This window comes from Vipera berus, assembly GCF_964194415.1.
Source record: "Vipera berus genome assembly, chromosome: 3".
Classification (NCBI taxonomy): Eukaryota; Metazoa; Chordata; class Lepidosauria; order Squamata; family Viperidae; genus Vipera; species Vipera berus.
Window position 1 is genome coordinate 81,298,147 of NC_138204.1, and position 23,330 is coordinate 81,321,476.

General features: G+C 37.7%; 1 protein-coding gene across 1 annotated transcript in view; it reads left to right on the forward strand.

Moving 5' to 3' along the window:
- Nucleotides 1-21,782, forward strand: part of CLCA4 (chloride channel accessory 4) — a gene marked incomplete at both ends in the record, with an annotated part of 33,224 nt that extends 11,442 nt beyond the window's left edge. Inside the window, 10 exons of the mRNA XM_081325507.1 lie at nt 77-298; nt 1,943-2,167; nt 4,674-4,851; nt 10,021-10,127; nt 11,598-11,828; nt 13,071-13,338; nt 15,387-15,551; nt 19,315-19,551; nt 19,884-20,356; nt 21,777-21,782. Of these exons, the coding sequence (XP_081181633.1) occupies nt 77-298; nt 1,943-2,167; nt 4,674-4,851; nt 10,021-10,127; nt 11,598-11,828; nt 13,071-13,338; nt 15,387-15,551; nt 19,315-19,551; nt 19,884-20,356; nt 21,777-21,782 (2,112 nt within the window). The remainder of the gene's footprint in view (nt 1-76; nt 299-1,942; nt 2,168-4,673; nt 4,852-10,020; nt 10,128-11,597; nt 11,829-13,070; nt 13,339-15,386; nt 15,552-19,314; nt 19,552-19,883; nt 20,357-21,776) is intronic.
- Nucleotides 21,783-23,330: the final 1,548 nt, after the last annotated feature.

Sequence of the window (23,330 nt, forward strand, 5' to 3'; positions counted from 1 at the left end):
AAGTATAACTAATGTAAAGCATTTAATCTGATCCGTTATTTGTCCTCCTGATTAATTCTTATTTTTATACTTTTAGGTTACTCTGTTCTGTAATAAAAGTAATCATAATATGGAAGCACCAAACCTGCAAAACAAATTCTGCGACTATAGGAGTACGTGGGAAGTAATCATGAATTCCACTGACTTTGCCTCTTCATCGATAATAAATACTCCTCTACCTGACCCCACTTTCACCTTGATGCAAACACGCGACAGAGTTGTCTGTTTAGTGCTTGATGTTTCGGGAAGCATGGGAGGTGTAAGTGTAGTGTTAGAAGATTCTTTTAATAGAACACTTCTTATAGGAATGCTGGGTTAGATGTTAAGTCATTATTAATATTTAATCGCTTCTAACTAAATACACGCTTCTTTTTTGTAAAGCTATTTATGAAACTATAATACGTCATAGTTGCTTAATTGTTCTGAAAAAGGGGAAGTTATCCAAGAGGATAGATATGATCCAAGATATTATACAGGCCTTAGAAGCAGGGTTTTGTAAGACAGTTTGAAAGCAGGCAAGATGTGCACGCTGCATCCATACATCTGGTTTGTCCTGCCCTCTTCCCTGTTCTGAACTTGGCAGGAAATTGCTATCCCAATAGCCCCACACCACACACTTAATGTCCAGTTGGACAGGTCTGTGGTGTGCTGCTGTCCATAAAGCAATACGGAACATGGAACTTTGCAGCATTGCCATGATTGGTTCATTCCCCGACTGAGAGTTTGTCTTCTCCAACATCATCCACTATTTGGAAATCCTCCACCAATTGGCACACACAACCCTCTGGGGTTACTTCATCGCTGCAATTTCTTTTTTCTTCTTCTTTCTTATTGTACCTTTGTCCAGCTATGCTTTCAAAGGTAACTCTGGGCCAGCCATCAACAGTTTTACCACTCGATTCTCAAGGCAGCAAGAAGTTAACGTTTTTATATCTTTTGGCACCGTCTTAAAAGGCCCTCTGCATTTTTTTGCTGCTGGATAAGGATTTTCAAAGAGTGGGAGTTTAAGAAAGAAGTTTAGGTGTGGGGAATCAGTGTGGGATCTGGAAACTCCCTTAAGAATATTACTTGAAGAAAGGAAATGAGGAGCTGGGCTTCCCTAGGAACAGCAATCACTGAAAAGGGAATTCCCAGGGATATTGGCCTCAACTTATGACCACAACTGAGCCCAAAAGTTTTGTTATTAAGACATTTGTTAAGTGGATATAGCCCCATTTTGCAACTTTTCTTGCTACAGTTAAGTGAATCACTGCAGTTGATAAGTTAGTAGCCCAGTTGTTAAACGAATCTGGCTTCCCCATTGACTTTGATTGTCAGAAGTTTGCAAAAGGTGATCACATGACCTTGGGACACAGCAAAGGTCATCAGCATGAACCAGTTGCCAAGCATCTGAATGTTGATCACATGATCATGGGGATGCTGCAAAGGCCGTAACTGTGAAAAGGGGTCATAAGTCACATTTTTCAGTGCCGTTGTAACTTTGAAGAATCACTAAATGAACTGCTGTAAGTCGAGACCTACCTGTACAAAAGCCAAGTCTTCTCCTCTTTAATCCCGGGAAGCAACACACAATTTCAAAGTTTTATACTTTCTCATCCAACTAATCACAAGCTGACCAATTCATTTTAAAAAAAGAAAAAATACAGGGGAGCCAGAGAAGGTTGGGTTTAATTCTCTCCCAAGCCAATCAGTTCCAAGTAGCATAAATGTTTAGTTACAGAACTTGAACAAGCTGTTAGAACTTTGAGATCAAGGTTGGATTTAGGCCAGCTGTTGCTGCTTCTAAATTGATTTTATCATTTGGCCAAAACAAAGGCATTTGAAATGATTGTTCAGGCAGTATTGACAACTGACAACTTTGTCGTTCCTCCCCGTCCTCCCATCCCTTTTTCTTTCTTTGCAGTATGATCGCATTGCTCGTCTCAGGCGAGCTGCAGAAGTGTTCATCCTACAAATAATTGAAACGGGTTCCTGGGTTGGAATTGTAACGTTTCATAGCAGTGCCAGCACTCGGGTTGGCTTGCGACAGATTGTCAGTGACAAAACACGGCAGAATCTTGTGACTTATTTGCCAACCACAGCTAGTGGAGGGACTAATATTTGTGCTGGAGTGCGCCAAGGATTTCAGGTAAAAGAAAACATTCTCCCATTACTTTTATTTCTAGTCCCCCCACCCCAGACATATGTTGTATAGTGAGCTGGTGCAGGTGTTTTAAGAGAAACATGAAGCAATTATATCATTCAATCATTGTAATTTTTTCAGCCTGATAAAACTGGATTGGCAGTATTCACAAGTACCACAGCTTTAATAGATGCCTATTGAAATTAACACACACACACACACACACATGCATATTTTAAAATGAAAAATCTCATTATCTCAGTGATCTTTTATGAAAATCTGATAGCAATTTGATCTCTTATTTAAATTGCATTTATTATATTTATTTTGGGGGGAAATCCTGGACATCATCCATGCCAAATTAAGATCCATCATCTCTCATCAGTGTGGAAAAGAGGGACAAAAAGATGCCATTCTATTAGGAGCTTCTCTTCCTAATTATTAAAAAATAATTAAAAGTAGAATTTCCATATTAATTTTTGAGAGGTAGACTGGCATTGCAATTCTTGTTGACTGGATTAGCCTGCAGGCCAGTTTATGGATACGCTTAGAAGCACTTCTTACAGTGGAGTTTCAGAATTTAAAAATATTTTTATTTTATAAACAGCTTCATGTACTCTTTTCATCTTTTAGTTCAGGGGTGTCAAACTGACAGCCCACGGGCTGGATGTGTCACGAAGAAACTGTGCCCACCACATTGCTGGCAATGGGGGAAAAGTTCCAATGTGTTGCGCAATGTCACGTGACATCGCGAGTTTGACATGTCTGTTTTAGTTGTATACTACAGGCAGTCCTTGACTTACAACCACAATTGGGGGTAGAACTTTTGTTGTAAATAAGAAATTTGCCACAGTTGTTAAGCAAATCACTGCAGTTAAATGAATTATGCGGTTGTGAAGTGAATTTGGTTTCTCCTGTTGACTTTGATTGTCAGAAGCCAAATGGTGACCACATGACCCTGGGATGCTGCAACTGACACAAATACAAGTTGGTTGCCAAGTGCCTGTATTCTGCTCACTTGACTGTAGGGATGCTATGATGGTTATAAGTGTGAAGAACGGATATAAGTCACATTTTTCAGTGGCGTTGTAACTTTGAACAGTCACTAGATGAATGGTTATAAGTTGAGAACTACCTGTGGAAAGAACTTTTTTTCTATAAAGAGAAGAGGAACATGCCTGCAAATGCAGATTTTATAAACTATAATTCCACAAGACAGTCTCTGAGTAATGGAAGGATGAAAATGTGAAGTCATTGCGTCTCAAGCTTAAGATGACCCCATTAATCATAAAATGTATGCAGTTTGTTAGAACAGGGGTGCCCAACCCTCAGTCCATGGACCGGTACCGGGCCACGGCATGCCAGCAACCAGTCTGCACAAACAAGGAAAGCCCCATCCACAGGATGCAGGCAACACACAAAACCACACCCCCTCCGAAAAGAGGAGAGGAGAGAAAAAAACTCTCTCCACGTAACCAGTCCCTGGTGCCCAAACGTTTGGGGACCTCTGTGTTAGAAAACACAGGAATGCTTTTAGTATGATAGGAGGATAAAGCAAGGGATGTGGTAGGAATATTTGTAGTATCAAAATACCGGCCCTTTTCCCCCCAAGGTGTATTTCATATGAATCAAGCAGGTTAGTGTTGCTCTGCTTGGGACAGATTAATAGAGGTAGGGTTAGAGGAAAAAGAAGACAAAATAAACAAGCAGAATAACAAAGTAGAAAGACGTTTTTCATTAATCTGATTGGAGGTGTTAGGATATGGCAGATTTCTTTTCAATAATACTAGTTCTGCAACAGTGGCAACCTTGGCGACAGGCTGAGGTGTGTGTATCGAACTGAAGAAAATAGCATACAACACAAAGGCCACCCCTTTTGTATATTTGTTGCAAATTAAACACACACTCAAAGGAAACAAAATTTATAACACTGACACACCACAACACTGCTCTCGTCAGTGTAAGACAAATTATAAGATCTTGTGGATTTTGTCCTTCGGTAGACATTTTATATGGCAGTCCTGGCAACTACTAAAATGGAATTGCAGTGAAGTACTGCTGAAAAGGAAAAAGAAAGATTCACATCAGAATAAAGCTTTAGAATAACCAAAGCAATGTTATACATGTTGTACGTTGTCTTGGTTCTAAGGCCAATTGAACAGATAGAGGAAAAACAGTGAAGGATGAAGGATTCATAGCACATCACTCCACTGAGATTTATAATATATTTTCTCTCTTTCTTTTCTTCTGTCTCTCTCCCTTCTTTTTATTTCTGACTCTATATGATCACAGGAAGTATGTAGTCTGGCTTTTATTTCATAGGTAATGATTTCTAAGGAATGCAGCACAGCTTTATGGCAGCTGGGGAAACATGCTGTAATTTTTATTATAAATTATTTATATAATTATTCTATGAATGTTATCTAGCTCCTTCATTTTAAAGAGCATTCCATGAGTTTTATACTGCATTCCCTGTTCTGCTAATATTTTATTTTAATTATTTTTAATACAGGTGATTTATTCAAAAGATAACAGTACCGAAGGGGGTGAAATTGTGCTCTTGACAGATGGAGAAGATTCAGAAGTAAGATTTTGCTTTGGTGAAGTTGAAAGTAGTGGATCAATAATTCACACCATTGCTTTGGGGCCAAATGCTGCAGAAGAACTAGAAATGCTGTCAACCATGACAGGTAAAGTAAGCTATATACTGTACTTTGAAGGGTTTCCAGTGTTATGCAACAACAAATGGTGATTCAGAAAATGTGAGCTTATCCTCATAATCACTGTTTGTCATGTATTCTAACTTCAGGTATTCTAAAATGATATTGCAATAAGACCCAAAGAACACTGTTTCAATGCCCAAACTGTATTAGTTCTGCTTCATTGTCCCATTCTCATTGCTCCCCCTTGTCTTTTAGATAATTTCTAAAATAAGTTGTCCTGACTACACGTACAACAGGCTTCCCACTTGATTATGAAGAGAGCAGTGAAGAAAGGAATAAGGTTCTAGGTCTTCCTAAATATCATCATCTCAAGTTTAAATTACAAACTCATTGGTATACCACAGAAATAATCAAACTTGTCTGAAAACAGACCTGTGCCTCCCAATTATGAATGCAAAAAGTCATCCCAAATATCCTGAGATCACCAAACTTTGCACAAACTCATTAACCGTGTTCTGCGGTCTTGTGGCAATATCACCTAATTCCTTAATTTTCATTTAACTGAAAGGAGAGTCTGTACTTCGAGGGGAAAAATGGCAAATTGACAAAGGCTCTGCCAAAAGTGGAGCCAACAACTGCAGTAGAATGGAGAGCCGACTAGTAAACCAGCTCTTTGTAATTTCTCTCCAGATAAGGAGAGGACTTGAGATTACCCACAAGTGCTCCAGACAATCGGTCTTTACAATGAGACTGCAAAATTGTAGCCTCTGGCAGGTTTAGAGCTCTGAGAGACAAGGGAATAGATATCTTGCTCAAACCATGATTGGTGCCTTCTAAAGGCCATTTGGTACACATACTTCCTTTTGGAAAATTGCTTGTTAACTTCTTTTCAGTTATTAGGAACGTTTGGATTGATAGGTTTTATAGCATTGGGTGAATTTCCTTCAACCCACAATGAAAGAAGATTTAATTACAAGATTTGTTGTTGTTGTTAGCTGCAAAGTCGTGTCCGACCCATGGCGACCCTATGGACAATGTTCCTCCAAGCCTTCCTGTTCTCTACCATCTTCTGAAGTCCAATTAAGCTCACGCCTACTGCTTCAGTGACTCCATCCAGCCACCTCATTCTCTGTCGTCCCCTTCTTCTAGTGCCCTCAATCTTTCCCAGCATTAGGCTCTTCTACAGTGAGTCCTTCCTTCCCATTAGGTGGCCAAAGTATTTGAGTTTTAGCTTCAGGATCTGGTCTTCTAAAGAGAAGTCAGGGTTGATCTCCTCTAGGACTGACCGGTTTGATCGCCTTGCAGTCCAAGGGACTCGCAGGAGTCTTCTCCAGCATCATAGTTCAAAGGCCTCAATTCTCAGCCTTTTTTTATGGTTCAGCTTTCACTGCCATACATTGCAACTGGGAAGACCATACCCTTTACTATACGCACTTTTGTTGACAGGATGATGTCCCTGCTTTTTAGTGTGCTGACTAGATTTCCCATAGCTTTCCTCCCCAGGAGCAAGCGTCTTTTAATTTCTTGGCTACAGTCCCCATCTGAAGTGATCTTGGAGCCCAGGAAAATAAAATCTGTCACTACCTCCATTTCTTCCCCATCTATTTGCCAGGAACTGAGAGGGCTGGATGCCATGATCTTGGTTTTATTAATGTTAAGTTTCAACCCAACTTTTGCACTCTCCTTCTTCACCACAACAAGAGGCTCTTTAGTTCTTTTTCACTTTCTGCCATTAGAGTGGTATCATCTACATATCTTAGGTTGTTGATATTTCTTCTGGCAATCTTAATTCCAACTTTTGATTCATCTAGCCCTGCCTTTCTCATGATGTGCTCTGCATATAAGTTAAATAGGCAAGGCGACAGTATACAGCCTTGCCGGACTCCTTTCCCAATTTTGAACCAATCAGTGGTTCCGTGTCCAGTTCTCACTGTTGCTTCTTGGCCCACATATAGGTTTCTCAAGAGACAAATAAGATGGTCTGGTACACCCATCTGTTTAAGAACTTGCCACAGTTTGTTATGATACACACAATCAAAGGCTTTAGCATAGTCAATGAAGCAGAAGTAGATGTTTTTCTGGAACTCTCTAGCTTTCTCCATGATCCAGGGTATGTTGGCAATTTGATCTCTAGTTCCTTTGCCTCTTCGAAATCCTGCCTGTACTTCTGGTAGTTCTCGATCCACATACTGCTGGAGTCTAGCTTTTAGGATTTTAAGCATAACTTTACTAGCATGACAAATGAGTGCAATGGTGTGATAGTTTGAACATTCTTTGACACTGCCTTTTTTTGGAATTGGAATATAAACTGATCTTTTCCAATCCTGTGGCCACTGTTGAGTTTTCCAAATTTGCTGGCAAATTGAGTGTAGCACTTTTACTGCATCATCTTTTAAGATTTTGAATAGCTCAGCTGGAATACTGTCACCTCCACTAGCTTTGTTATTGCTCAGTTTTTCTAAGGCCCACTTCACTTCACATTCTAGGGTGTCTGGCTCGAGGTCAGTGACCATCTCATTGTGATTATCAGGGACATTAAGCTCATTCTTGTATAATTTTGTATAATTTTGCTACCTCTTCTTAATCTCTTCTGCCTCTGTTAGGTCCCTGCCATTTTGGTCCTTTATCATGCCCATTTTTGCATTAAATGTTCCCTTCATCTCTCCAATTTTTTTGAAAAGATCTCGGGTCCTCCTTATTCTATTGTTTTCTTCTATTTCTTTGCACTGTTCATTTAAGAAAGCATTCTTATCTCTTCTAGCTATTCTCTGGAATTCTGCATTCAATTGGGTGTATCTTTCTTTTTCTCCCTTGCCTTTCGCTTCCCTCCTTTCCTCAGCTATTTGCAAAGCTTCCTCAGACAGCCATTTTGCTTTCTTGCATTTCTTTTTCTTTGGGATGGTTTTGGTTGCTACCTGTTCTACAATGTTGCAAACCTCCGTCCATAGTTCTTCAGGCAATCTGTCTATCAGATCTAATTCCTTAAATCTATTTGTCACCTCTACTGTATATTCAACAGGGATATGATTTAATTCATACCTGAGTGGCCTAGTGCTTTTCCCTACTTTCTTCAGTTTAAGCCTAAACTTTGCAATGAGAAGCTCATGGTCTGAGCCACAGTCAGCTCATGGTCTTGTTTTTACTGACTGTATAGAGCTTCTCCATCTTTGGCTGCAGAGCATATAGTCAATCTGATTTCTCTGTTGACTGTCTGGTGATGTCCATGTGTAGAGCCATCTCTTGGGTTGTTGGAAAAGGGTGTTTGCTATGACCATCGTATTCTCTTGACAAAATTCTATCAGCCTGTGCCCTGCTTCATTTTGTACTCCAAGGCCAAACTTGCCTGTTATTCCAGTTATCGTTTGGCTTCCTACTTTAGCATTCCAATCCCCCATGATGATAAGAACATCATTTTTGGTGTTAGTTCTATAAGGTGCTGTAGGGCTTCTTGCCCGCAGTAGTATACCTGATGGTCATCTGAATTAAATTCACCCATTCCTGTCCATTTTAGTTCGCTGATACTTAAGATGTCGATGTTTAGTCTTGTCATCTCTTGTTTGACCACTTCCAGCTTTCCTTGATTCATGGATCTTACATTCCAGGTTCCTATGGAGAAAAAATCTTTACAGCATCGGACTTTCCTTTCACTACCAGATACATCCACAGCTGAGCATCCTTTCTGCTTTGGCCAGTCACTTCATTCTTTCTGGCGCTACTAGTACTAGCCCTCTGCTCTTCTCCAGTAGCATATTGGACGCCTTCCGACCTGAGGGGCTCATCTTCCAGCATCATATCTTTTTGCCTTTTGGTACTGTCCATAGGGTTTTCATGGCAAACATACTGGAGTGGGTTGCCATTTCCTTCTCCAGTGGATCACGTTTTGTCAGAACTCTCTGCTATGACCTTTCCGTCTTGGGTGGCCCTGCATGGCATAGCTCATAGCTTCATTGAATTACGCAAGCCCCTTCACCACGACAAGGCAGTAATCCATGGGGAATTACAAGTTTAGGGACTTAATTTTTTTTTCTTTTGGAATGAACAGCAAAATGGTACTTAGTTTTTGAAAAGTTACAAATAAGAGTTCATACAGCTTTGAAATAAGATTTTGGAATTAGTGATAAGAATCCTTTCATGGGAAAATGCTTTTGTTTTGAGTTCTATTTGAAAAGAAAACCATGACAAGATGACTTTGAAGATTGGATACTAGAGGGAAGCATTATTACACTTAAAGGAGAAGAACATTTGTCTTTCTAATTGAGAATGGAGGATTTGTTTGTAACACTGGATATATTGAAGAATATTTTTGAACAATGGGCTCAGAAGTTAATTTTAAGAGTGTTTGCCTCTGTGTATAGACTATGTTTCAAAGATGTTATGAAAGAGGAACAAGTTTTAACTGACAAGATTGAGGCTGAATTGAAAAGGGATTAAAAATGACAGACTACAAGAATGATATAAAAATTGATATCCCGTTGGACACAAAGAAACCAGCTGATACCTTAACAATTAAAAAGAGACAAATAACAAATGAAGAGTGTGACCTGGATAATTTTCCTATATTGGATTCCCAGAAGAGGCTTGTTAAAGTTTTGAACAATTTTGTGAGAAGGGATAAAAAAATGAAAAAAATCAAACTCTGGAACATGATTTGAAAATCAAGATCAAGATTGTTAAAAGGAAGGAATATAATGTTGGTTTATTTGAACCAGGTTAAAATAGATATGTATGTTTTTATCTCCAGTAAATCTCTAATGGACTTTTGCTGATCAAGCCTCAATGAAAGAGCCTTTAAGGCTTGTTTATAAATAAAAGATTGGATATGGGAAGAAGAGATCATTTGTTTTATTTTAAAAGGAGGCAATAAATTATTAAAATTATTTATAGTTTTGATGAAGGGGAAGTCATTTCTTTACATATTTCTTTTTATTATATTCTTATTTTTTTCTTTCCTATTTTTCTATTTTTGCACTTTTTTCTTTTCATTCTTTTTATTTTTTTAGTTTGTTTTAGCTTTTGTCTTTTTAATTGTAGCTTTTAATAAATTACTTTTTTTAACAAAAATGAGATGGTCTGCAAATGATATTTGGATTGTTGCTAGTGCTGCATTGCTGATCCCTAATGTAAACACTGAAACCAGGTTTAGGCATAATGCAAATATTTTAGTGAAACTAACAGATTATCTCCATCTTAATTTAGGGGGATTAAAATTTGCTGCCTTTGATAGTTTGGATCCCAATGTCCTCATCAATGTTTTCAGTGGAATTTCATCAGATAGTGGAAATATTTATGATCAGTCAATTCAGGTATTTGAAAGCTATTTATTTTTTAAAAGCATAAATTACCTGACTGTCAACAACACTGGATGATTAGTAGCCCTTCCTTTGACCATTCCTTTTGAATGGTTTGTAAATGGAGCTATTTCTATCAATCTGTTGATGGCTAATTTGTCAAATGCCATGTTTCTAGAAATTCTCTTGCATGCTTAGATTTGGCTTGATCTAAAATATTTACTTATTCTCAGTTGAAATTGTGATGGAACTTCTCTGTGTCTGGTGGAATTAAAGACATTTGATTATGTCTTCTGATTACCAATTGACATTCATGGATGCTCTCTGCCAATCTTCTGCCTGTTTGTTCTTCATAGTGATTTTCATAGTCTTTATATTGTTTGTATAACTCCCATTTTTCATGTTTGGCTGCTAATTTTTGGATTTATGTAAGATGCTTTGGGGTTACTGTGTTACTTTTTAGGCTAACAAAACCAATGATATTGGTTAGTATTTTCTTGGAAATGTTAGTACATTTCTTATATTTCCCAGTGTCTTACAACAATTATTTAGAAAGGTTTTTTTAACTTTATCATAATTTATTGTCTACCTTACTGCCACTGTTGCAACTGTTATTGCTTGATTATCACTGCTTGCATGATCGTTAATTTTGCATTAAACTTTTTTATTATTCTTGACCATCTGATTAAACATATAGGTTTATGTATGCTTAGCTGCAGCATTCTGATAACTATATGCATGTGAATGCAGATGTTTGTGTGCCTGTGTACGCCAATTGTTTCTATAGGTCGTTCTCCAGTTATAACCACCAGTGAGCCCAAAAATTATATTGCTAAGCAAGACAGTTGTTAAGTGAATGTTGCCCCATTTTACAATCTTTCTTGTCATAGTTGTTGTGAATCGCTGAAGTTAGTAACACAGTAATTAAATGAATTTAGCTTCCCCATTAACTTTGCTTGTCAGAAAGTCACAAAAGCTTATCACATAAACCCGGGACACTGCAAGTGTCATAAATATGAACCAGTTGCCAAGCATCTGATTTTGATTATGTGACCATGAGATATTGCAACAGTCATAAGTGTGAAAAATGGTAATGAATCACTTTTTTCAATGTTATTTAACTTCAAACGGTCACTAAATCAAGTACTGTAAGTCAAGGACTACCTGTAGTACGCTTTTATTATTTATTATTTATTATAGTAATAAAAATATGTAATTACCTATGAAAATTACCAAGATAGATGATAGATAGATAGAGATATGGTTTGTTGTAATATCTGGAAGAGATGCTGTTATGTCAAGTGGTTGTTGCACTAGAAATACACAACAATATCAATGTTTATTCTTTAACCTTATATAGCTTTGTATTCAATGTTCTTAACTATTAAATTTACCTTAGATTATATATTCCCAAAGTAATTAAATACATTTTATTACAATTGTAATATTTTCTTGCTATATCATAATTTTTTTCCCCACTTATAGCTTGAAAGTAAAAGTCAGACAGTTGATGCCGGCAATTTTCTTAATGGTATTGTAACCATCGATCACACTGTAGGAAATGACACTTTTTTTGTACTTACATGGAGTGTAGCCAATTCTAAACCTGGAATTCTTTTGACGGATCCAAAAGGAAAAACATATCATACTAATGATTTTGAAGTTGATAATACCAATCACAAAACTGCTCGACTTCAGATTAATGGGACTGCCGAGGTAAAATATCTCAGCTTTCTTTCAATCAAGGAAACTGTATTATCCTTAAAGTTATAATTTTAACATTCCTTTTAGTACAAACAGGTCTACTTCAGAGTGCAAGCGATATACTAATAAAGTTTGTAATACTTTAAACTAAATTAGTACAATTACTTTATCTGCTGAAGCTCCATAGGATGGTAGATTAGACAAAGAAATAACCAAGTCTCTAAAAGGAGTGGCCTGGTGTTTCAAATTTCTCTTTGCTGCAACAGTTAGCTGGTGACATTTATTTGCCCATTCATTCCATTTTGACAGTTGGGAGAAGTTATACTCTACTAACAACTTATTTCCTCTGTAGTTGAAAACTGAAAATGTATTTTACCATATTTATTGGAATTTTAGACACTACAGTTGTAGTACATGGAAGACATTGGATTGGTGAAGACTTTCTTGAAGGGAGTCCTCATATGGGCACTCTTGTGTAGCCCCAAGTTGGCATTTCATTAAGCATAGTGTTCTGGCAAAAGGCTGGTCTTCTATGGACGTTCTTCAAATATACAGTCAATTGATATTAATGATATTGTTAATTGCAAGCAGTTACACCATCATTAAATCTTTTACACATACAGTGTGAGCCACAATCATGAAATTATGGGACCTTAGTTCATATGAAAGCCAATATGTGTACAACTGTATGAGTGATATTTGCAAGCTGCAGAACTAAAATTGGAGACTTCACAAGTGATCATGAATGGGCTTCTGTTGTCAAACTCTTTAAAATTCCGGCATATACAAATGCCTATTTATCCTAATGAAATACTGCAGGGGTCCCCAATCTGTGAGCCACGGCCCACTACGAGGCCACAGCCTATTGGCCACCAGGCCACGTGAGTGGCTGGCAGCTGCGCATGTGTGCATGTGCATAGCCTTACTTGTGTGAGCATTGTGAGCATCATGGGCATTCATGGCCCCACTCAAGGGAGCATCCCTGTGAGTGTTGTGGGCTTTCACTGCCCCATTTGTGTCATAGGCACTCGTGGCCCCCTCATACGAGTGCCCCACTCACACAAGCAACGGGTGTTCGTGCATGCCCGCATGTGCTCATGCGTTCACTCCCCACAAAACCATTCTTTCCCCCCCTCCCCCCGCTATGGGCCGCCAACCCTGAAAAGTTGGGGAATTCTGAAATACAGGATGCAGAAAATCAAAAATGCAGAGTGAATATTTAATAAAATTTTACTTCCAAATTTTGATCTGCAGGCAGGAGATTGGACTTATGTACTTTATAACACATACTCAATGGCTCAAGTGTTATCAATCACGGTAACTTCTCGAGCAGCATCTCTATCGGAACCTCCAGTAACTGTAAAGTCCTACGTAAGCAGTGATGCAAATGCTTTTCCCAATCCAATAATTATTTATGCAGAAGTCAGTCAAGGACTTTTGCCAGTACTTGGTGCAAAAGTTACAGCCACAGTTGAATCAAAGACTGGAAGTGAGGATCTAGAGCTTTTGGATAACGGTTCTGGTAAGTGTACTTGGAAGAATGCTTGCATTATATATTTTTCATTGATCTCTACATAGTATTCTAAAGATATGAACTTACCCACATGGACTCAGATATTTGTCTTACTACTGTTATTCTAAGATCATAAATAGCGATAGTGATATTTGGCCACTGTGTCTGTTGAGTTCCTTGCACCATTGCAGCTGCTTGCCTGGGGAAAAAAATAACTGTGTTGGATTAGGTATGGAAGGCTCGTTTGTGGCTAGTGTGCTTCTGCTCTGCTCTCCTTCTGTTGTATTGTTTTATCACACCCTTCTTAGCGTGATGTAACAAAATCTTCACCCCAAGATATAAATAGCCAGGCGCTTAGACTGTCAGCAACATTTCTAGATTAATTTGGTTCAATTGTACTGAGACTGTACATTGTCCCTTTATTTATTTAACTTAAATGTAGACTTCATCATGAGAAATGCTGAACTGGTAGAAACAAAGATTCGAAATAAAATTAATGGGAGAAATAACCACCTCAGCTCTACTAATGATACAACTTTAATGGCTAGAAGAAAAAAAAGACCTAAGCAATCTCTTGTTGAACATGAAAGGAGAGAGTGCAAAAAATGCTCAATATTTAAACAAAACCCAATATTATGTTTACAAGCTAAGTCAATCCAGTACATCTAGACAGAGTAGACTTCTAAGTTATATTGTAACAGGAAGGCTTCAAGTCTGACATCTTAGCAAATTATTGAAATAAAAGACAACATCTAGGTTCAGCCATAATTAACCCTAAGGTGACATACATAACTTTGTCAAAAAGTCGAATCCCTCTACTCTTAACCTTCTAGAAAAAAAGAGGCTTTATTTTTTGGGGGGGTGGGGACTGTAGGCAGACGTCTGGGAGAAACTGAGAAAGAAAGTGAAACAATTTTATTTATAACACTGTGAGATTCTATCATTATTTTGTTTAATATAAAGATTAGCATGTAATTATTAGAAATATTTCTCACTCAACACTTGGCCCAGAAAAGTCTGAACAGAGGATGAGGGATATTTTAGTACTTGTGGTATTCCAAGTCCATATTTTTCATTGATCTTTTACATAGTATTCTAAAGATGTGAACTTACCCACATGGACTCAGATATTTGTCTTACTACTGTTATTCTAAGATCATAAATAGCGATAGTGATATTTGGCCACTGTGTCTGTTGAGTTCCTTGCACCATTGCAGCTGCTTGCCTGGGGAAAAAAATGAACTGTGTTGGATTAGGTATGGAAAAGCACAGAGATTTAGGCAAATCAAGGTACAAAAATTTACTCTAGTGAAACTCAAGGTAACGTTTGTTTCTTACCTTACAATTTAATTTTCATAACATTAGTTTTCAGAGCTAGTCTTCTGAAAAATGTATACTATCTTAGGTATCTACACTTAACAAAAATATGATTATACAGGCCTGTTAGTTTGAAGTTTGGAATATGTCTCCAGTGATGGGATTCAGATATGTGAACAACCGGTTCTCTGTGTGGATGCCATTTCCAGAAGTCCATTCTGGGCCTGGGCAATAAAAAATTAGCTACTGGTTCTGCTGAACTGGTGTGAACTGGCTGAATCCCACCACTGTATATCTCTCATTTTTAGTGTTTACAGACATTTATATGGAAAAAAAATCATGCATGGCATATACCATCTGTATGATATCTCTGTCAGAGAAATTATATTCTGATAAATCTTTAGTTATTTTATCATTGGCTCTGAGTGGCTCACAACAGTACTTAAAATTAGCCCATCATCCCTCAAATTTAGGAAGTCATAAATTATGGTCCCTAATGTCTCAGGAAATCTATGCCAATAACATTGGTGTTTAGAATCTAAGACCCAAGAATTACAGAATTGGAAAAGCCTTTGTGGAGCCATTTTGATGAACTTCAAACCTATAACAGCTATTCTTTGGTTCTGAATATAAATAACATAGAATTAAACATTTACTTCTATAAAAACAGGAATATAACTTATTTTGGATGTCTTTTCTCCATTATGCAGGTTGTTAATTTTTAATATTTTTGTTTCAAGGTGCAGATATTATCAAGAATGATGGAATATACTCAAGATACTTCACATCATTCAAAGACAATGGTAGATACAGCATAAAGGTGCATGTCCAAGGGAGAGATAGCACCAGCCGACAAACTCGCCAAAGGAATCACGCTTTATATATGCCAGGCTATGTCGAAAATGGTAAAATTGATGAAAGAACAATAATTGATTAATTACATGCCATCAAGTTGTTTTGGGCTCCTGGTAGCCACATAGTTTTTCTCCATCATGATCTATCACGAAGACCTAACTTGATCTTTCACGTTTTCCATCACCACAATAACTGAGTCCATTGACCTTGGTCCTGGTCATCTTCTTCTCTTTACTTCTATCTTTCCCAGTATTACAGCCTCTTCCAGAGAGTGAGGTGATTGCATAATGAGTCTGAAGTAGGATAATTTGAGTCTGGGGTCATTTGAGAACTCCTAATTGATTTGTTTGATGATCCATTTGTTTGTCCACAGTATTCTTCAACATCACAGTTCAAATACTCTTCCCAACTTGCTTCTTCAAAGTCCAACTTTCACTTCTGTAGAGTATTACAGGCAATATCATGGCTTACATGATTTTTTAAAAAATAATTTTATTAAATATTTTGATACTTAATACAGACTAAACTTAGAGAAAAAGAATAGAATAGAAAGAAAGAAAAAGTACAGAAAAGAAGAAAAAGAAAAAGAAAAGAAAGAATACAATGAAGAAATATATAAAGAATTTCAAGCTTCATCACAATAAGTATAAATAAATTTAGTAACTCTTGCGGGTGAAGAAGGAGAGTGCAAAAGTTGGGTTGAAACTTAACATTAAGAAAACCAAGATCACGGCATCTAGCCCTCTCAATTCCTGGCAAATAGATGGGGAAGAAATGGAGGTAGTGACAGATTTTATTTTCCTGAGCTCCAAGATCACTGCAGATGGTGACTGTAGCCAAGAAATTAAAAGATGCTTGCTCCTCGGGAGGAAAGCCATGGCAAATCTAGACAGCACGCTAAAAAGCAGAGATATCACCCTGTCAACAAAAGTGCGTATAGTCAAGGCTATGGTCTTCCCAGTTGCAATGTATGGCTGTGAAAGTTGGACCATAAAAAAGGCTGAGCGCCAAAGAATTGAGGCCTTTGAACTATGATGCTGGAGAAGACTCCTGCGAGTCCCTTGGACTGCAAGGCGATCAAACCAGTCAGTCCTAGATGAGATCAACCCTGACTGCTCTTTAGAAGGCCAAATCCTGAAGCTGAAACTCAAATACTTTGGCCACCTAATGAGAAGGAAGGACTCACTGGAGAAGAGCCTAATGCTGGGAAAGATTGAGGGCAATAGAAGAAGGGGACGACAGAGAATGAGGTGGCTGGATGGAGTCACTGAAGCAGTAGGTGTGAGCTTAAATGGACTCCAGAAGATGGTAGAGGACAGGAAGGCCTGGAGGAACGTTGTCCATAGGGTCGCAATGGGTCAGACATGACTTTGCAGCTAACAAGAACAACAACAACTCTTCACTAAAAAAAGTTACGAAGAGCTATTCCTTCATTTCATATCCCTTTCCTTACCTGTAAGCAAATCCATAAAATTTTTCAATCCTGGGATTAGCAAAAACTCCATAAAGGGTTGCCATAGTTTTGCAAAAAAAAGTGTTAACTGTGATGAAATAACCCTATTTTATATTCTTTCCTTTTACTTCTAACAGTCTTAACATTTAGTTCCAAATATTGTCCTAAGATTTTATTTGTCTTCAATTCTTTTTAATTCCCTTGCACAGATTTTTTCCCCCAAGATGTTAACAAGACTCTTTCATAAGAAAATATTTTCCAGGTCATTCTCTTGGTCTATCATTTGTATTTCCCTTTTAATTTTTAAAACTTCAGCCAGTTTCGTTTCAGTTCTTTCCTGTCCTGTCAGATAAAATTTGTTTTGCGTCTGTCATTCCTTCATTAACATCTTTTGGACATATTCTATCCACAGAAGCAGACATCTGACTCTGTTGATATTGTAGTTACAAATTCTGGCCCCATTCTCCCAAGATGTCCTTTCATGTTTTCAATATTATAATATTTTATATCATTTTGTAACTCCCAGTATTGGCCAACAACAAAGAGCAGGCTTCTATTTTCTAACATAGTGATTTTAAAAGCTACATTAATCTTAATTTTATCACACCAGAGAAAGCCATGCCATCCAAAGTTCAAGGAATGTCATTCGAGTTTTAATACCTTATTTTCTACTTCTTCAACCAAACCAAACAGTAAGCTTCAAGTACAATTTCAGGCATTCCCAATCTTCTTCCTTTCTTTGCAGCATGGAGGATTTTATATTTAAGCCTTGGCAAGATGGCTAGCATAGAAATTTAATAATAACTTTTTCTTTCATCATGCAAACCGAGATGTATTTTTCTGCCATTACAGTTGTCCCCAATAGGTATTCTTTGAAACAAAAACATCATTTTAGACAGTAAATTCATTTTTATCCTAAAAATTCTTCCCAACAATGACAGTTGTAATTTCTCTCATCTTTCATATCATCTTAATTTAATTTTGTCTTAAGATATTGAAATTATTCTGAAATAACATACAATTCATATTAGTCATAACTCCCAAGTATTTCCTTTTTGTTGATGTTAAAATCATTGTTCCCATTCTTTTTCCTCTTCCATCTTCCTGTTTTTGTTAATATTTTCATTATCTAATTATCAATTTTAAATTGAGCTAATGCAGCAAAATCCTTTAATTTTCCTTTAATATTTCTATTCCTTTCAAAGAATTGTCAAACTATCAACAAATCATCAGACAACACTCATAATTTATATATTTTCCTTTTAATTCTTATTCCAGCAGTTATTCATCTTGTTTTAATACTCCAATCAATACTTCCAAAGCTAAGATGAATAGCAATGATTGCAGAGACATCCTTGACTTCTCTTTTTTTCTGTATCTCACAAGGCTTTTCACTTAAAAATATTTGTGCCTGTTGCAAAGTATAAATCCATTTTACCCATGGAATAAAATTTTCACCATTATCTTTCAGATAGTAAAGTCAGCTATCAAAGGCCTTTTCTACACTTGGAAAAATCAAAGCAGCCTGTTTTTCAGTATTTTATTTTCAGTATTCCAAAAAGTCTGATACATTTCTAATATCTTTTGGGTAAAAACCCAAAGTGATCTTCATTATGGAAATCAATGCAATAAATAATTATAACTATAAAGGTAATGGATTCCCTGTGGATTTTACTCCCCTAGTCCTGGTCAATTATAAGGGGCAGTGGCCATCTCTGTTTCAAGACCATTGAGCCAATACTGTCTAAAGACCATTCTATGGTCATGTGACCAGCATGTCATCACAGAGTTCTGTTATCTTCCTACCAAAGTGGTACCTATTTATGTACTCGCATTGCATGCTTTCGAACTGCTAGGTTGGCAGGAGCTGGAGCGAGGACGGGAGCTCGCCCCATTGCGTGGTGCTCAGGTCTTTAACCTGGGCTGCTGGCTTTCCAGCTGGCAAGCCCAGAGTCTTAACCCTGAGCTCTCTTTGTCTCTCACTGTCTGTCTCTGTCTCTCTCTCTCTGTCTCTGTCTATCTCTGTCTGTCTCTGACTCTGACTCTGTGCGTCTCTGTGTCTGTCTGCCTATCTGTCTCATCTATCTATCTATCTATCTATCTATCTATCTATCTATCTATCTATCTATCTATCATCTATCTATCTAATAATTATGTATCTCACAGTCCCTGATGAGTAAATAGGCATGATTGTTTGTATGTGTATAAACACACACATATACATACATACATACATACATACATACATACATACATACAATAATATGAAAATGATTTGTCATTCTTCTTTGTAGACAACTGAAATAAGCATCAGTTTGGAGTTTCCGCTGAATGACTTTCTTAAAAACTTTTTACAATAGGTGAAATAAAAATGAATGCATCAAGACCAGAAGCTAGTGACAATGATACCGAAGCAAACCTTGGAAAATTCAGCAGAATTGCTTCAGGAGGTTCTTTTGTAATGTCAGGAGTGGTTCCTGGAACTTCAGATGCCTTTCCTCCATCTCGAATCACTGACCTTGATGCCAAACTCAATGATGAGGATGAATTCCATTTTTCATGGACTGCTCCTGGAAACGATTATGATAAAGGAAAAGGTAACGTTTTCTTTCCTATGTTGGGCAGAAGAAATATTGCTAAAGGAGGAACAAAATACTACTTGTTACTAGCTCCCAAACTTAATTCTTTATGGAATTTTCCTTACCAGATAAAATTAGGTGATGCAATCTAATTTATCACACACACAGTGCTTTTGGTTTAAATGAGATGCCTTTGCCTTAGATAGAATATGCCCCAGAACCCTCTGTGAGTCGTTGCAAAGATTTCCCTGACAAAGATGTCTGTTCCCAAGTGTTGTGGAGAATTTGTAAGGACAGAGTCCTTTGTCTGAATGTCTCTTTGAATATTTTCATTTTTTTGTTTTTTGTAGCTGAAAAATATGAAATAAAAATGAGTGAAAATCCTCTGGAATTAAGAGATACTTTTGAAAGTGCTGCTTCTGTCAACACATCCAATCTGAAACCTGATGATGCTGGGGCCAAACAGTCATTTCAGTATAAGATAGAAAACTTCACAAAAGAAAATGGCACCGCAGTTTACTTTGCCATTCGTGCCAATGATGGCATCCATTTTGGGGAAGTATCTAATATAGCAAGAGCAGTTGTAGTTCTTTCTCCACCGCTCCCTACTACTCTGCTCCCTACTCCTCCCAAACCAACCAATCCTTCTAACTCTACTCCTCTCACGGATCCTTATACCACACCTTCTAACTCTACTCCTCTCACGGATCCTTATACCACACCTTCTAACTCTACTCCTCTCACGGATACTTATACCACAAAAACCACTTCTAGTGTGACAACTCCCAATGATGGACCCCCTGATGTGATAAATATTGTGACTGTAATTGTTATCATAGTATGCATTACTCTAATTATTATTTGTGCTTGTATATGTATAACTATTTGTGTTTTACATAAGCAAAAAAAGGCAAATCCTGAAACTGCAATGTAAGAAGTAAGAATTCAAAACTATAGACTGGAAATAAAGATGATTTGTGCTAGTTACATAGACTTCTAACAACCCGTATATGTATATTTAGAAGACCAGTTAATATTCTCTATCATAGACACAGATTTCCGCAATATCATTGATTTTAATTTCTAAAAGGAAAAGGAATTGAATCACTCCTCAGCCTATAGGGGAAGAGGTGAGTCAAAATAAAAACAAGTTAGAAAGACTTATCAGCCTTGTATTTTAAATTTTATAAGCTGCCCAGAGTCACCTATTTGGGGGGATATATAAATTTGTTTAATAAATAAATACAGAAACAAATAATTTCCCCATACTTTCATTACTCAAACAAAGGTGAATTTCCTGTGCAAATACCCCATTTACGTACCTATTCCTCCTTTTACCTTTACTGTAAATTTAACATAAAGCCAATCTGAAATTGTTTAGCAACCTCAATGGCAGCACTAATTTCATCTACACTGATTTACAAGAGTAAGTTTTATGTTAGGTTTAGGTTACAATGATATTGCCATAATGGAGTCTGATTCAGCTTTACACTGAAGCATTTGTTTTCTGAGATGAGAAAGATTAAATTAAATTAAATTAACTTTCTGCAGGCAGAATTTAAATGGCTTGAACATGTTGAATGGTTAAAGTGGCAACTTTTTTAGCAATTACAGTTTTTACAGTCCAAGAAATCTAAAAGCATCAAAGTGGGGATTTGGGGTGAAATAATTATAGAACAATAGGATTTTCACCCAATTTAGTAAAATTGCCAAATACCCAATGATTATATTGCACCATAATGTTCTATACTACAACATTAACTAAAGTTGAAGATGGCTTACCAATTCTAATAGCTACCAACAGGGACCAAATTGCTTCTCCTAAATATTGGTAAAATAAGTATCAAGAATCAGACTCATGACAAAATGATGTTTTAATACACATGGTAGGGAGAGATTTAGAAGAATCATATGAGATAAAAAATATTGTTACATTTCAACAATTTTACTTACCGGTATTTTCATTTGTTTATTCAATGTATACAGTCTCAGTTCCATGAATCTGGGCAGCTAACCAGGATTAAAAACAAAATAACAACAAAAAGTCACTAAATAATATAGAGTGGCCAAGGTAGAAAACCAGCCAACTCATCAATCAACATTTGCTCCAGTCTTTCTGAAGTTTAATAAAGAAGAAATTTAATTAATTCCCAAATTTGTTCACCATTGTGTGTGCAACTGCTACATTAAATAGCCCTTGGTGTATTTGTGAAGAAGTGTATTGAACTGTTTTGTTTTTGTAGGTATAATTCAAAATTATGGGCAACATGAAAATGGATGGGGATTTAATAATGTACCTATGACTGCCATCCTGACTTTTCTGACACGCCCCTGTATTTCTGTCTTGAATCCCCAATTTCTCCTTTGAAAATAAGACCTTTGAATTTGATGGGCCAAAATATTTTCTGACTTCTCATTGACAGGCTTATCAGACACTATTGCATATCGTCCTCGACTTACGACCACAATTGAGCCCAACATTTATGTTGCTAAGTGAGACATTTGTTAAGTGAGTTTTGCCCCATTGTATGACCTTCCTTGCCACAGTTGTCAAGTGAATCACTACAGACGTTCAACAGTAACACAGTTATTAACTGAATCTGGCTTCCCCATTAACTTTAAGATCTCAAAAGCTGATCACATGACCCCAGGACATTGCAACCATCATAAATATGTCAGTTGCCAAATATTTGAATTTTGATCACGTGATCATGGGGATGCTGCAATGATTGTGTCAGAATCCATTTATATCACATTTCATAAATGTATAGGTAGAACAATGTGCTTATTCTGGGGATTCTGCCATCTCTCCGAAGGGGGGGGGGAGAGGATAGACTTTAGGTATCTTCAAACAACAGGGAACATTTGAACTGGGGGAGGGAGGGGGAGTGACAGATCTGGATTGCATCTTCATTTACAACAAAAAAGGAAGCAATAACCATAAAACCAAGGAGAGTTCCCTTTCCCATGGAAGGGCCTGACATCTGACCAAATGGATGAGGGGAGGGGCTGAAATGGGAATGCTTTATATAGGATTGAAATGTAACTTTGTTAGATTCCGTCTTGTATTGCCACAATCGATTCCATCCTAGTAAACATTTTCCTTTTGGACTAAACTTGCATCCAAGAGTTCTTATTTCCTAAGATGTGGATTGAGGTGGGTCCTGACAGTAGACGGAATCTGCTTTAAGAGTCAACGTGGAAGGGAAAACCTTACCGGGGGACTTTGCAACAAATACAATGTCTGGCGACGAAGCAAGAGAGGAGGGAAGCCCCATGGAGGGGGAGTCTTCCCCCCAAATGAAATCCCAGAGACAATGGGAAGCTGAAGCAGCATATTCCCCCGGGGAAGAAGCGGTGGAGCAGTACGACTGAAAACCCCGATGGTTGATGGGCGTTGGAAGGAAAAGTGAGTGGGAAAAGGCTTCGGGAGAAGCGACCCTGAGGCAGAGTAACCACCAACCGGAATGGAGGCAAGAGATGGAGAGTTCCCTGCATGCCAGTGAGGAGGAGCGGATCCTGGAAAAGGCCATTGATCTGATGAAAGCAACCCTGAGCTCACTGAGGGAGGAGAGAGCTGAAAATCGCAACCGAGGCAGCGCCTGGGGACATAACTGGAAAGGTAACGGAGGGGATCCAACGCCTGAAACCCCGGGGCCGTCCAATGGAACAGGAATTGCTGCCTCAGCAGTACCCACCCACCCCAGAACCACAGACGGGGACCAGGATGAGGAGCGATACCGGCCCCAGCGCAGTCAACGCTCCAGCCAAAGACTCCTGCCCCTGGAAGTCAAATT